General features: G+C 40.5%; 1 protein-coding gene across 3 annotated transcripts in view; it reads left to right on the top strand.

Annotated features, from left to right (window-relative positions):
- The window catches only part of MCTP2 (multiple C2 and transmembrane domain containing 2), a 102,972-nt gene that overhangs the window by 29,253 nt on the left and 57,548 nt on the right, over nucleotides 1–16,171 (top strand). For 2 of the 3 annotated variants that reach the window (XM_057378211.1, XM_057378209.1), the window contains 5 exons: nucleotides 1,922–2,086; nucleotides 3,425–3,555; nucleotides 10,021–10,207; nucleotides 10,936–11,029; nucleotides 14,690–14,792. In XM_057378211.1, coding sequence (XP_057234194.1) covers nucleotides 1,922–2,086; nucleotides 3,425–3,555; nucleotides 10,021–10,207; nucleotides 10,936–11,029; nucleotides 14,690–14,792 — 680 coding nt within the window. Of the gene's footprint in view, nucleotides 1–1,921; nucleotides 2,087–3,424; nucleotides 3,556–10,020; nucleotides 10,208–10,935; nucleotides 11,030–14,689; nucleotides 14,793–16,171 lie in introns of those variants that run through there. The other variant, XM_057378210.1, reaches the window with a different exon arrangement.

The raw sequence follows: 16,171 nt of genomic DNA, 5'->3' as shown, positions 1-16,171 counted from the left end.
TAACGTGGATAATAAACTTCATCTGTTTTTCGGGGTTTTTTTTTGGTGAACTAACATCAAATGCCTCTTCCTCCTCTGAGGAAGGAGCGGGAGGGGGAGGGAAAGCCCTTGCTCCTAAAGCAGCGAGTCCATCACATCAAACATGACTGTGTTAAATACTGAAAACGTTCAAAGTACAAGCGAGATAGATAAAGGCTTTGATGGGAAGTGGATATTTCCCAGGGACATTACAAGCAATAATCCAGATGTTATGGTGTAATGCAATGAGTGTCCATGGATAGATGGGGAGCTCAAGCCAAGCAGCGCCTGCTGTAGGCCCTGGCCCTCCACTCCCATGCTGTTACGCCATATGGAAGCAATCTCCAGGCCCCCTTAATAGCCAGCTTTGGATTCCATTTTCACAGGGCTCATAGAGCTAAGTGGAGCTGTTTTATGGACAAGTTAGATAGAAGCCTTTCCAAGATAAACATCCAATTCGAAATTAGGACATACCAAGCTGCAAAATTATTTTAGGGCATATTTCATGGAAGCGCTGCCATTTTTCTRAGGCGGTTGCCAGACTGTAGAATGCCCTTTGATCCCTTGTGGACATTACTCCCTTTTTTATAAAAAGGATTTTGAAATAGTTGCAGTGTTTAGGGAGGAATATATCTGCTGGGACTTTGAAGTATGTCCATGGGAACAGTYGTGCTTTAGTTTTTTGGCCCAAAAGACGAACTTTGGGAAAAAAAAAAAGGAGAAAAGAAATTACATTGCAGCTGGATTTATGAATCAAAATCTCGTTTTCTTTTTAAAGGTAGGAATTTTTACCCATTGCGCCAGGAAAGCCAAACGGGGTGTTTAAAWAGAAGTATATTAATATGCTTGTGGGATTCAGAATTCGGTATTTTAACCAGTGAAAAGCAAGTCAAAAATTTGTGAGTTCGCCACCTATGATTTAAGAATTTTGTTGCCGGGTAATTGATCCATAAAAAGTAATCTTCAGACATCAGGTGCTTTTGCAATCGTTTTATTTAGCAACAACATTTCTTACTTGCTTTTAAAGCTAACACGTCCTGTTTTAAAGTGACTTGTGAAATCTTCTCCTCCGTCTTGCTCCCACCTGTACGTGACATGATTGAAGCTCCAAAGTGTGGCGAGTTAAAAGTTGCTTCGGGAGAATAAAATATGGCAGGGTTTTTACTGCGGCAAGAAAAGTACAGCCTTGAGTTTTAATGTTTCCAGCTCCCCAAATAAAGGCCTATTTAATCATCCTCTGCCCAATAAAATACGGCCTGTTAGCAAAGTGTTAGCACGGATGAAGCTGCGGAGGTAACAAATGTGGCTACCAGGTAACCATAACTCCAGATAAAGAGCCCGCCAGTGTCAATGTTTTTTCAGCAGGCATCAGTATTTTTGATTCGTGGCCTCAGTTTCTGGATGCAGGAACAGCAAAGGCTGAGTGATGGAGGAGGTGGAGGATGCTGCTCAGCCTCTCAMCCGGCTGAGGGCTTTATGATCCCGGGCTGCCTCCCCAGAAAGGACAGACACGCATTTTATGGGCGTTTTAGGAGTTTAGTTTCTCCCCTGTTCCATTCCCGTCGCKCTCTCATGCCTTTCCCCAGGCCAAGGTAGCAGATTGCTGTCAGTGCTCGAGGTCTGCTCTTGCCAGAGCTCAGCCAGGGGAGCTGAAGGCGGCTTCTCCAGTGTTTTAAGCAAACAAACCCTGCTGGATTTTGCTGTGATATTGAGCAYTGTTCTTTCACAGGGCCAGGTGTAGCATATTCAGGCAGAAAATCCATAGCATCCTCCATTGCCTGCTCACTCTTGGGGAAGCATTGTATCTGTGTCACTCCTGGTGTGCTTTGATATCACAGTAAATGTGAGCACAAAAAAGTGTTTGGGTTCTTTAATCGTTCCRTGTTGCTGCCTTGCTTTGCAGTCGAGTTTCACGCGGAACATGCGGCTCTCCGAGTCCCTGCGCAAGAACCAGCTGTGGAACGGGCTGGTCACCATCACCCTCCTGGAGGGCAAGAACATGCCCAGGGGGGGCTTGGCTGAGATTTTTATTCTCCTCAAACTGGGGGATCAAAGATACAAGAGCAAGGTRAGTGTTAAGGATTTCCTTGAGTTGTCTGAAGTCAATCAGGTACTTGGTGTTTCTTTTACTGGTGTTGTTRCATCAGATGGAATTATTCTTGATACTTTTTCAGATAAGTGAGTTCAAAACCTGGAGACCAGACCAGAAGCATTATCATTTTGCTYTGTTTTTATGCCAGTAGAGAAGGAGAAAGTTAGCAGTATTGTGTGTTATCTGTGTTTTGTGCATTTAACACACTCATCATGTTGATGGATGTTTGACATTAATATGAGATGAAATAAAGCTACATGCATCACACATGTGYTTTGTTCTCTGCCAAGACAGAAGTTGGGTTTGCAGTGTTAGGTCTGCTGGAAAAGTAGACCTGAAATGGTTTCCAGTGCAGGAGAATTACTATTCTTTCAAAGAACCCTTCTTGAAAAATACATTGCATATTGCAAAACCTGCCCCCCCAAATAGACAAAATGTTCCATGGTTTTGATATTAATTTTTATTCTTCTAGGCTGTGTTTATCTGTATGCAGTTTCATAAGAATCTAGGAAATGAATGGGGTTCCCAAAGAAACGCATTTCATCTGCAAAATCTAATAGGAAGAAGGGCTATAATTAAAATAATACTCTGTTGAGAGAGCAAGAGCTCTGAATGTCATGAACTGGAAGTGCAGAGGAGGAGAAAACAAACCTCCTCCTGTACAAAATGTACAGAGCAAGTTCACAGAACATAACATTTGGATGTAGGCGCATCTGAAACCTGCACTCTGTCCCTCAAACCAAGGTCATGATATGTTTTTTATTTAGAAGAGTAGTTTTGAAAAATAACAAATGGTTTGGTTTACTTTAGAATAAATAGATGTTATTCCTGTTACAGTCCCATTTTATGTGTCTGTCTTGTGGCCCATGGATAGGTTGTGAATCTGCAAGGCTGAGCTCTTTGCTTAACACAGAAGGGTAAAAAAATACTGGTTTAGGTTCCTTAATGCATTCAAACCCGTTTGCAGGTGATTGTCCTCAAAAGGGTTATTCTTGATTTCTTCCACTGTGTGATGTTGAATGATGACCACAGCCCGCTGGAAGTGTGGCTCATGGGTCTACCTGGTATTTCAGAATTACTTCAGCCACTCATTCAGATAACTGTGTATTTATTGTTATTGAGAGGGAGAAAAGAGAATATTTAGGAAGATGAGACTGTATRTGATGGGCTGGGGAGCTTTGATTGGAATGACATTGGTACTTGATGCTGTAATGTCTGGCCTTGTTCTGTAGAATTGATTTCTTTTTCTTTTGCTTTACTGTGAAAATAAGTATTGTTTAAGAAAAGTAAATATTATAACTGCATGTTTTCTAGACACTGTGTAAGAGTGCAAATCCTCAGTGGAGGGAACAGTTTGATTTTCACTACTTCTCTGACAGGAAGGATATGTTGGACATTGAAGTGTGGAGAAAGGATAACAAAAAGCATGAGGAGCTTTTGGGAACGTAAGTTGGGTTTGAGTTAGATTTTTTTTTGGGGGAAGGGGGAATGGGGTAAGTACAAAAAATAATGTGATTTTGATTTTTGTTTCTTTAAACTGATCAATTAGTTTTCATTACCAGCATCATAATGTGTTTTTCTCTCCTTATTGCAGTTATGTCCAGGTTCCGTTTACATTATGTTTATTAAAACCTATTGATGGGTAATTGATTAGCCAAAATCTGAATGCAGAGACACCCAAGCTGCCTCTAAAACATGAAATATTGTGGGAACTCAGTGGCATCAAGGGGGCAGAATCTTTCTGTGGTGATGTTGCTCCACATCCTGATGTGCTCTGCTGATGGGATCTTTTGAGAGTGGTGCTAGTGTTCCTTTTTGAGTTTGTTTTGTTGTGTTCTTCACTGATTCTTTAATTCCMTTTCACTCTATCTTCATTTGCACAGTGTTGTTTTCTTAGCAGTACCTCTCTCTTCCTTCCTTGGCTTGAAGAATTGCCCCATGGACCCATCTCCCCAAACCACGTCTGCCCTGCTGGGTGCACAGAGCAGCACCCAGCTCCACTCCCTTTCCTGGAGACCCTCTTTGGTCTGTCCCTGCTCCTTTGCTGCCAGGGCCAGCGCCACAACTCTGAATTTCCTCAGGGTGGGCACCCTGCCTTCAGTTGTTTGCTGCTCTCACCTGGCCAGGGTTTCACAGCTTGCTGACTAAATAACAGCAGCTCATGAGAACATTCTCTTACTTAAGGCATTCAAATAGTTTGAAACTATTCACTGAGAAGAACAATGCCCTTTGGCTCTACAAATGTTTGTGGTTTTGCAGTGCAGGAAATTCTTTCTGGCTGAGTGCTGTTGCTCATCACATGGAGAAGTGGCTGAAGATGAATCTGTTCCTTCCATTCTCACACTTACTTCCATTACTTCTGATTTGCTGTTTAAAGCTAAGAAATATTGCAGCTTGCCTCAGGTCAGTCTCCCTGATGATGGARCAATTCTTCCTTAGGTTTTTTTCTCTTTATTTTTTTTTTCCCCAGGTTCCCCCCCTGCTCCCCGCCCTTTTCTTTTTCTACTGGTTTCTGGCAGGTGGTGTTTAGTGTGGCAGAAACTCTCAGCAAAATTCTGATTCTATTCAACACTGGTGAGATCCGTGAGTGGTAGATTTACCTTAAAGTTAAGGATTTATCTTAACTTTGAAGTACATATTCCAGGSTAAATCCCTGAAAATGTTCAAGGCCAGCTTGGATGGGGCCCTGAGCAGCCCGRTCTAGTGGAAGGTGTCCCTACCTGTGGCAGGAGGCTTGGAACAAGGTGATCTTTAAGATCCCTTCCAATCMAAACAATTCCATGATTCTRTGTTTAAATTTATYTTTGAAGTCAATGTGGAGAGAAAACCTTTTGCTTTTGTTGTCTTAAGCACAGCAAATTGGCTTTAGAATCAAAACAGGAACAAATATACCAGCTTTTCAAGGGCAATKGCAAGAATAGGTAAACACCAAATGCATAATAACAAGGATTGTTTTTACAGTGTAGAAATTTTTTGACACCCTATAAATAATATTTTATGAAGGGTTCAAATGCAGTCTAATCTGGAAAAGGATTCTGTTGGAAAAACAGCATTATGAGGTGCCATGTTTATTGTCTCCATGATTTCCAAGTCGAGTTTTGAGATYTCTGGATTTCACAACATCATTGTAAGAAATATTCTTTAGTGGGATGTTTGTGGGTTATATTCGGTCATTATGCATAGCAGTGCARCCAGCTGCCCTCAAATAATTTGCATGGTTTTAAGGAAAAAGCAAAATTTTCTGGATCTGAGTTCATAATTYTGTGGTCAGTTTATGAATAGAGTTAGAATTCATTATGCCCCCTTCCAGCCTGCTCAGCCTCTAACTGTGTTGGTTAAATCATTAAATATATGTATGTTTTTAATATTTAAATGAAGTTGGAGGTRCTCGTAACGGAGTAGAGTCTGATAATCCAGGCTGCAAAACTTCTGTGGTATAAAGATTCCTGTTAATTCCTTTAGATGCAAGATTTTAGATGGTATGGATGCCTTAAACCTCTGGAACTGGTTCTTCTCCCAGGCATAGTTTGGTTTCAAGGTAAAATATTGTTCCTGAAATAGGACCTGAAGTGTCTGTGGAGAGCGTGGAACAGGCAGAATAAGGAATGCCTTGGACCTCTGGTGCTGAACACAAACACCTGGGGTGTTTGTCTGCTTCTGTATTAGTGAGGAAGCATTTCATGTCACCCTTCCATCACAGAACAACCCCTCACTGTCAGTGCACATCACARTCTAAATTATTACATTCAGCCTACCTGCAGTCTCCTTAGAGCTTCAGCTGGGTCCAATTTCTCTTCCTCACTTAAAATCCTGCAGCCTTGAGTGGTTCAGCTGYAGGCTCTGACGCTGAGGGCTGGCTGCATTTTGGTGCTGGATGAAATAATCCCTCTATTTAGTCTGCACAGGGCTGTTAGTAACATTTATTGAGTGCTTTTCGTGTCCTTTGGGATAAGAGGCACGCTATAAACAGGAGACGATGTTAATGTATAGGAATAAACAAAGGTGTTAACGTGTGCAGAATTTGTCCAGGCAGAGTTAAATTGTTTGTGCCAGCTTGTTAGAGAGTGTTCCTGCACTGGGGGGCGTGTTCTGAAAAAAAAGAGATGCAACAGAGTGTTGAAGGGTTTTCCTTCACATATTTACCTCAAGAAAGAGATTTTATAAAAATTCCTAAACTGYGGACCATGAGCTCTGAGGCTGGAGTACATCCAGTGTCTTTGTGATTAATGCCTYCAGGAAACTGTTTCTGCAGTAAGAAACAACCAATGTTTCAAAGGCTGTGCTGTTGGGATGGAGCASTAAAATCCCTGCTATGGCTGCAACCAAAAGCTTTACTTGAATTTCACCAGGCTCTGGGATAAATCAGGCAACCAAAATTTATCCATCGAATAAGTCAGAATAAGAGCTTTTCAGTTGTGTCCCTGACACCTGTGGCATTTGAAATTTCAGTTATTAATCACAGATACCTCTTTCTGTTCTCTGAGATAATGATTCTGGTCTGTGATAATGATTCTGATCTGTTTTATGAAGGGTTTTCAAGAAGTCTGCAGGGGAAGAAATGGCAGTGCTGTATACAGATTTTTTCATATGTAATTACATATATTTAAAGATTCCTGTCACAATTTGATTAACTGTGAATGGGAAGATAAAATACAACTCCATGCCTAGGAAGAAGCTCTGCGCCTTTTAGTGAAATTTTAACATGGAATTCCCTGATAAACAAATATTTTAATCCCAAATTTACTGTGTACTGTTCTCAAGTACTATTTCTCTGCAAAAGGTATTTATAGAAAGGAAAAGAGAAGCTACAGGTGAGAGCTTTAAGTCAAAAAAAGTCTTAAATGAAAACTAAAGATTTGGTGTAAACCTCTACAGGACTTGAAGCTGTTACAGAGTTGTAGACCTCAATATTGATCAGGAGGAGGAAGGAAAGCATTTAATTAATTGTTCTTAAAAGAAAGGAAAGTTATACAGTTGTGTGCACAATGCATTCCTAATTTACAGAACTGCAGCCCCCGTAGATTGTACATGTAAGCACTTGGGTGAAAGATTATGTCTGAATTTAATGTGTAACACAGCAAAAGGTGGCAGCAAGCAGAGCTATCCTGAGGTAGGATTACTGTCAAGCATTTAACTCAGGAGATCATTTGCATTACCTAAAATACAGATATCCTGAGAGTTCTGCCCTTTGCATTCAGATCATGCAATTTTTAAACAAAAGTGGATTACCTCCATTAGTTTGATTCTGTGCCTATCACAATAGTCTCTTACCACTTTCCTGTGAAATAATTATCTGTAATAAGATCTTGCAGCTAGAAAGCTGAGAAAGAAGGAAAGGAAGAKTTTCTGTGTCAGGAGAATGAGGGAAGTAGTTTGGAAATCATTAGGCTCGTTTTAATAGTGTAGAAGTGTTTGTGTGGAAATTGCTGAATTTATATAGTAAATTGAATGTCTAATTGTTTTACCAAGCTGCATTYTTTGCAGTCTGATCAATTATGTTGTATAACCTAAATGAAACAGATTGTCTTTTTTTTTGTTGTTTTTTTCTTAAGCTTTTACCAGTGCAAATGTGGTTTTTCTTTTCAGTCCCTCATAAGAAAATACAGGCATACCTTGAGTGAACACAGATGTTTTAAGGAAAGTTAGTTTGCACAGAAATCAGACATGATTTGAGGAAGAAATACTTACACTCCACCTCCTGCTGTTTTCCCCTSCACATGTGCATCCCTCCTACCCCCACACCCTTACACTCCATCTTTTCTTTGACCTTATGTGAAACAAATTCCTTTAAGAAGAGAAGTGATTGCAATGTGCCAAAACAAGATGGAATTATATTTAACTTTGCCTCCGACACATGATGGAGTTCTGAGGTTATYTGTCGGTGGGAGATGCACTGTTGTCCGACCAAGTTGTGTTTTCTCTCTTACTCCATGGAAAGTTTTTTAAACATAAAAAAAAACAACTGCAGCTTTTCCCGGTTGCAGACTGTGTTGAGTGGGTGGTGTATGAAATGCTGGTGTGGGAGGCACGGCCTCTATTGCCAGCTGAACCGCAGACCAGCTGGGTGACCTTGAGATTTCCCCTCTCCTTCCTTCAATTTCTTCATCTGGGACAAAAAAAAAATCAAAATTAAGCTCCAAGATAAGGATACATCCCCCCTTTTGTGCTGATACCCAAAGTATCAGTGAAACTCCTGCAGCCAAGGTGACGCTGACCTCCGGTGGGGAAGTGATAAGGGCTTTTTCTCAAAAAGAAATAAGGTCTTTTCCYCTCTCTTTATTGATGTTTTGTTTTCCTTTCTGCTGTAACTTTCCCTGTCACATCTTTCTGAAGAGTCTAGGCGTAGCAATGAGCTTTAAATGCAACCTCTCACACTTGGAAACGGTGTTGAGAGGCAGCCTACGCGCCCAGCCGTCTTGGTACTCTGCCTGGTTTATTTTCCTTCTCTTTCAAAGCACTTGAAAGCAGTTAATAGGAGTAAACTCGAAACCTGTTGTACCTCCAGAGCAGAGGAGAGAGCACACTTAAGGCAGAGTCATTTCCATTGATTGTGGTCAGAGGAAGCTTGAAGAGTTGTTTTAATACACAAAGCTGCTGGACAGCTTAGAAACTCATCAGAGCAGTGGCTTTTACTTCATAACACGGCTTCTTGGGTTCTCAGGCTGAAATGTTTTGAGATTTTTTTTTTTTATCCCCTTTAGCATTCACAGAAAATAGGCTGTTAAGAAGCGGAAAGCATGCAATTTATAGCAGATGGGCATAAACTGCTCCAGCTCTACTACTGGAATGGGATCAATCAGGAACACTACATGCACCATTTACCCAGAAGAAACCCACCTGGGGGAACCCTGTGGAATTTGAGCCTATTAAGACAACACCTTAACAAGTTTAGTTTAAATAAAAACTTGTCGGCAGGCAGTAAGCGAAACGAAAGCCCTCGCTCTCCATCATCCRCTGCCCGTCCCTTTGAGAAATGTTCCTCCTCTTGCAGTGTGGCAGCAGACTTTCTCCTTCCTTATTTTTGSTTGGGTTTTAAAAATTATTTTATTTTTACCCTTTTTTCATCTGTAACTTTTGTTCAGCCTGTTCTTAAAAGCCGAGCCCCACGAAGGTGCAAGAAAGTTCCACTCCATTTACTGGACTTTTAAATAGAAGGCATTTAGCTGAGCCAAGTGATTAGGCTTTTTGTTGCATTTAACCACTCCCTTCATGTATAACTGGCTGCCTGGTGATCCCCCTGCTTTAGCCCATACTCATATTTTATTATTGTCTCTTTATGAATGTTTCTCTTTTATGTTCTTTATTTTTATTTTTGGGGGAAGTGTCAGGTTAATGATAAATATTATGTGCAAAGGAGTGGGTGGGGGGGGGAAACTTTTAAGACATTCCTTCCCTTTGGGAAATATAACAGTACACTGAAAATGTAGCTCTAGTTAGGCTTGTAAAAGAGATTGGGGCATACAGTATAATGTAGCATAAAATGGAGTATGTGACTTTAAAGAAACGAATCTATTTTAGGCTAATGTTTTAAATTTTGCATTTGCCCCTTTTCTTTTCCCCCAGGTGAAATAAAATTGTGTTTCAAATCCATCACAAAACACTGGGGGATTTTAGAGGGGAAGTGAGGCAGGCCAGAGTTAAGTTTTCCTCCTGTATTGCAGCCCAAACCTTTTACCTCCCCTTACCAGTAGACAGACCAGAAAGCAAAACTTGACAGTAAGTGGAATAAAAACTGCCTAATTGGTTTCCTGTGTTTAATTTTGATTTTTTTTTTGCATTCTTTCCATCTGGAAGAAGCAATAAGTTTTGATGCCTGCCTGCTTGCTGCTGAAATCAATATAAATGTTGCTTTATTATTATTTTTTTTACCATCTCCTTTTTCCCATTAACCTTTGGTGATGCCATTCCAGGTGCCAYGTTGACATTGCTGCCCTGCCAGCAAAGCAGACCAATTGCTTGGAGCTGCCTCTGGAAAAGCATCCAGGGTCCCTGCTGATGCTGATTGCTGTTGCCCCATGTTCAGGAGTGTCTATCTCTGATYTGTGTGTCTGTCCTTTGGGAGACCCCAGTGAACGGCAGCAGATTGCTCAGCGTTAYGTGAGTTCATTTCTTTTTTMTTTTTTTTTGCTCCTCTRGTTTTGAAAGAGTCAAAATTACRGGGCAAAAAATTTCTCCATTCATAACAACATGTCCCCTATTAAAGAAAACTATTAAATGAAACAGTTTTTGCATTTAGAATGACAAGGAGATTGGCAGGGCAGATAGACCCATGCAATTTGTGTGTTTGTATTTGTTGAGTTTTAAACCAATGTTATTCTTTGCAAACTTGAATTGTATCAAGAGATTATCATGCGGAATGAGACACTGAATATCATGAAGAGATAATAACGTACTTAGCTTTATTTCCTCCTTGGGGGAGGTTGTTTTCCAGACTTGCAAATGTTGGGAGATGAAGCTGTGTGATGGCTTCCAGGTCCTCAAAAGCTGGGCAAGAAGGAATAAGCCTATCTCAAGTTGAGGCAGGGGAGATTTAGATTGGATATTCGGAAGCATTTCTTTACCAGAAGGGTTGTCAAGCACTGGAACAGGTGGCCCAGGGAAGAGATTGAGTTGTCAATGCTGAAGATGTTTAAAGGGCAAGTAAATGTAGTTTTTAGGGACATGGTTTAGTGGTGGGCTTGGCACTGCTGGCTTAATTGTCGGACTTGATCTTAGAGGTTATTTCCAACCTCACTGATTCTGTGGTAAGTTATTTCGTAGCCCAATAGTTTCTGTTTCTTACTGAATTACAAACAGACTACATCTTTTCACTTTTCTTCTTGCAGTGTATAAAGAATTCCTTTCGGRACATGAAGGACATTGGCTTCTTACAAGTCAAAGTTTTAAAGGCAGTGGACCTGATGGCAGCCGATTTTTCAGGTATTTTATTTCTATTTTGCAGCATGTGATGCTATAGCATATTGCAAATGATAGACTTTGTGCAGTACTGTCAGCTGATCAAGGAAAAGTAAATCATCCCATCATCTCTCCAGCGCTGAAACCTGTCTCAGGGAACTCAGATACCAAATGGCTTGGACTGCCAAAAGCATGTAGGAAAGGCCAGTGGGTGGAGATCTTAATTTCCCTTTAGACCTGAGCAATCTGACAGATAACTTAACAACAGCACATCGTGCTAAGGTTTTTTTCCATCAGGAATATGTAAAAAATAAGAGTTGATGTAAAGCGATGGYGCCGGCAAAGCACCTGCAGAACAAAGCCTCTCCATCTTCCATCAGGTGTCCTGTGGGTTTGGGGCAAGACTGGAAGGTTTTGGGGGTGTCTGATGTGGTGCTGAGTGTGTGGGTTTGGCTGTCACCTGAAAGAGAGAGCCTGTCAGCAGCGGGGCTGCGAGCGAGATGCTTTCTCTTAGAGCTCATTTGAGGCTTCCATTCGGGATGACCTCTTTGGTGCTCTTACTCCATGAAAAATATGGATTTTCCACTGAGCTGTACCTCAAGTTGTGCTTGGTCCTGACAGCAGTGGACACTAACACCTTTTAAAACCACAACTTTATATTGTACCTCCAGGGAAAGTCTAGGAGGTTGGCGCTTCTCTGTAGCGACTGCCTGGATATTATTATTTTTATTATCATTTTCTCTGGGATTCTGGAGACCTTTTAATTCCCCTCTCTATCTCGCAGCAGCTCGTAATTCACAGGCACAGCATTGTGTGCTGTGTGTTTGCTGACACAGTCATTTTTTTAGGATAACTTGTTGATAAAGGCAGGGAAGATGCTAGAGGGAAAACATTCTTGCCCCTTTCACTGGAAATTGTGAAGGCATTGCTCCTAAAAAAAGGAGCAAAGGAGAAAACCCATGGTTAATCATGGTACTATTTTAGAGCTGTATTCAATTCACTGCTTAACCCTGAAGTGGAAAAAAAAAAAAAGGTTAGTGCAGAGAGCAGTACTTCAAGGAACTGAAGAACTTGATTTGAAAAAAAACAAAACCAAAACCTGTCAATAACGAAAGAAAACTTGTAAAGGAATCCATATCTACACTGACATAACGGATAGGTCCTTACAGAATTAGGAGTGTAAGTGCACCTGGCTGAGTAATTTAATAAGTTTAGCACAGCAAAGCAGCCCCAGCCTCGCCRTGTGCCAAAGGTTGAATTGAGAAATGTGTGAGGTTTTAATATAGACAGTGTTGGTGGAAAGAGCTGAGCCCAGAAGGTTATTTACCCTCTGGAAAACTTTGCTGATGCTAAAGCAGTTGCATCAGTGATGGATTTGGCCCCCTTTCCCTCAGTGCTCAAACAGGAGCATGTGGGTGGATAATGAACATTGGAAGAGACACGCAGGTTCTTGATTCTGCAATTCAAAGACTTTTCATGCAGAGTATGTGACACACATTCCTTGTGCATAGCACAGAATGAAATTCTGCTTAAGTAAAAGGTTACTCAGTCTGTCATTATATTCAAAATAACCCAGGCTTTGAGCCTGATTCATGAAGCAAATGACAAATTGTTTTTCAATGGCAGTGCTGAAAATATCCTAGTATTATGCTGTAATAGACCCACCAAATTGCAAAAGGATGCAGCCATTTTAGGTAAAAATAGCATAATTTCTGATCATGAAATGAGAGACATAAAGATTAATTATCTGTTCTGAGCCATTCATAAATGATTAGTGCAGCAATTATGGGCTTCCATAATAGAGCCCTCCTAGAGCAGTGCCATATTTCCCGCATTGCCAAGGAGACTGCTCAGATTTATTGTTATTGATAAAAGTAAATTCAAAGTCCCAGCTAAAAATCTAATAAAAGGGAAAAATCACGGAGGGAAATCAGAGGTGCAGAGATTTCCAAGGGTTAATAGAGGAGCAGTGTGAGCAGGTACTGTTCCCTTTCCATAGCAGCCTGAGGTCTTTTACCCACCAGCTCCTGCAGGCCAGCGGGGCAATGCCACCTCAYACCTTATTCCCACATTAAGACTGGACTTTGGTGTGGTTGGGATTTCTGTCAGTTGCTTCTGTGTTGTCATCATAGATTTTAATTACAAGTTTTTAGCCCGCTGTAATAATAGTGATTCAGAAAACACGCAGGATCTGCCTTTAGTTTCAGAGTTTTGAAAAATCCATATTTTGCTGTTTGACATAAATTTTGGGCTGGTTTCCAGACAGCTGTATCATATATGTCGCTCTTTAGCCACAGCTAGCCCAGTTTGAGCCTTCCATACTTTTATATTCCTAGATAATAGTTTTGTTGACGTGGAAATGACTTTTTCTGCTTTGTTGGATGTTTTCTGTGTACGCATGAGAGTTCTTCTCAAACACTGCATTTGCTCACTGACCAAAAAATAGCATTCAGAATACCAAATTATACAGTGGGATTGTTTTTGGCATATACCAGTTTGCATTTCAAGCAGTTTCTCTGAAAGGCTATACGCATTTTCAACACTTCTCAGGGAATGGGCATGTAAGCTGAAAAGGAGAAGACAAATAGATTCCAGTAATACACATTGTCTGTAAACTTTACCAATATTGACTAGTTAATACCCGCTGTTTACATGCTGGAAAGATTCCTGTTTAGTTTATAAACTTCTCCGAGTAAGACCCTTAAAAGCTCTGCATTAATAATACTGAAAATAAGGATTAAGAAAAGGACAGCTTTTGCTTAAATATCTTGTTTGTCTGGCATCTAAATCCCTGCATTGCTGACATATTTAGTTGCCTACACAGAAGTTAGGCTGGCGTGTCTGTGGCTGGGTTGTACATGAGCATTGGAGATGGGATTAAATCAGATTCTGAGCCAGACATGCTGATAAGGGGCCACTGCTCACAAAGGAAAGTGCTGAGCTGCARTGAGTTGGGAAAGCCACAAATTCATGTCATGTGAGTGATCAAAAAGTACAACGTGTCTTCACGTAATAGATTCCATGTTGGCATCCTTCTTTAGAGAGGAGGGGTTTATTTTCCTTTTTTTTTTTTCTTGTTTTGGGGTGTTTGCTGTGTTTGTTTACTCTGAGTACAATACCTGGATCACGCATGGATTCTCCAGTTGATGTTGGGTTTTGTTTAAACTGTGCCTTGGTGTGGAGCCTTCGTAGCTCCGAGGACTTGCTCACGTGGAACTAATGGAAGAAATGCTCCTTTTCTCATGATGTGGATTCTTAATCCTGTAATCAACTGAAGAAGACCACAGGCTCTAAGCARAGGATGAAATCAGGAGTGTAACTGCAGCTCTGTTGATTTTCCTGKGTCAGAGCAGTGCTGCTGCTTTCCTAAGAGCTTCTGAGTAATTGTCAACATGAGCAGATCTTCCTTGCTGTAAAGACTGAGCGGTGATTCACTGTAAGTCTCAGATTTCAGGTGTTAAAGTGAAGCCCTCTGAATGATCTGTAAGGTAAGTGTTGGAGTTCCCAGAACTGGGGATGAGTCAGAGACACTGTTTTTTTAGCAAGTCATTCCAACAGAACTTTGSAGTTGTTTTAATGGATCTAAATTTATTTAACCAATCATTTCCTCAGCCCTATTGCAAAGAAAGTCTGCATACTAAATACCATAACAGGTCCACTTAATTTTTCTTTTTTTTTCCCTAGGCAAAAGTGATCCTTTCTGTGTCTTAGAGCTGGGAAATGACATGCTACAAACTCACACCGTTTACAAGAACCTCAATCCAGAGTGGAACAAAGTTTTCACRTTGTAAGTGGATTTCTTTGGAAACCATGCAGCAGCTCCAGTCAGCAGCTTAACTAGGAAAGCTATTGACTTTGGGAAAATACAAAGGTCAAGTTTAAGATATGTCATTTTTTCATGGAGAGGATGTTGGAGAAATCTCAAGTATAACTTAATTAAAGCCTTTTGCCTTTTACTAGTTCTTGCATGGAGTTTATTAATAGAAGTCATTAAAAGAAAAATTACTGTGATATTTATAGGAAGAATCATGACTAGACATAATGGAGTCATTGCTTGATCCAAGAGATAATGTATCAGAAAGTTGAGACCAGATACTTACGCCTACATTTTCCGTAACTGAAAATAAAATATGTTTCATTGAACCTTGGTAGAATCCTTGTTTAATKTGAAGTGAGCAAAGAATTAGAGCCCATGTTGGCTTTGGTGTATCTTCTGAATTCAAACTAGTCAAATGTGCTCTAAATTAGATGCTTGAATTTGTATGGAAATCAAGGTATTCTTTTATTTGCCAGTTCGTTAATAACAAAAGTTACAATTTAGGTATTGCTTTTAGGCAGCCCATTTTTTTTAATCTTGCTTTATGCTGACAAAGATTTTGGTGAATAAAGGAGTGAGATAAATGTCTCCCAAAACTGAAGTCTGTGCAAAGAAGGCAACTGCAAGGGCTGGTAATGAGCATTTATGACCTTTGCATCTGTCCACTGGGAGAAGAATTAAAAAATTACAAACTTTGTGTTGAGGCAACATTCATAAAAACTCGGCTGGATGAGAAAACAAGAAAAACTGTCTGATTTCTCTTATAGAAATAYTTTGCTGGATTTCTGTTTAATTCAGGGGTGCAGCTGAATGCTTCTTGGAGTCCTTTCTCATGCTTTGTCTGTTCTCAAGAAACTTCGACTCACTGCTGTTTTTTCTGAGACTGTGCCAGCAGATGAGTCTTGTTGGATGTTCAGCCAGCAAAATAAATCCAATAACAATCCAAATTTATTTTATTTAAAGAGAAAGTTTGTGTCTRTACTTCCTGTGGGACACAGAAATTCAGCTATGGACTATCTCTTTTTTCTAATGTTGCCTGGCTATTCCCAAGCACCAAATCTGCAGAGCCAGTCAGGCACTCGCATCTCTCCTTAGATTTTTGTCCATTTAAAAAAAAAAGAATTAAGCCCCTTAAAAGCTATTGATGTTTTAGATTTGTTTTGGAGCAGTGTGGATGGTTTTGAGTGGGTGAGTCCATTTCAGACGGAGCTTTCAATACCACCATTATATCCAGGTTTTCTGCAGCACACTTGTGTGTGGTGGCACTGTGCAGTTTTAATGCCATGAAGCTTGGGTTTGAATTCAGCCCTGGACCTCTCCCAGTCACCAGCTTTCTCTGTTGGAGAGCT

Source organism: Malurus melanocephalus, unplaced genomic scaffold (genome assembly GCF_030028575.1).
Source record: "Malurus melanocephalus ecotype Western Australia unplaced genomic scaffold, MMel_1.1 scaffold_347, whole genome shotgun sequence".
NCBI lineage: Eukaryota > Metazoa > Chordata > Aves > Passeriformes > Maluridae > Malurus > Malurus melanocephalus.
Note: the sequence above shows the minus strand (reverse complement) of the source record. Positions and strands in the feature narration are given on the sequence as shown.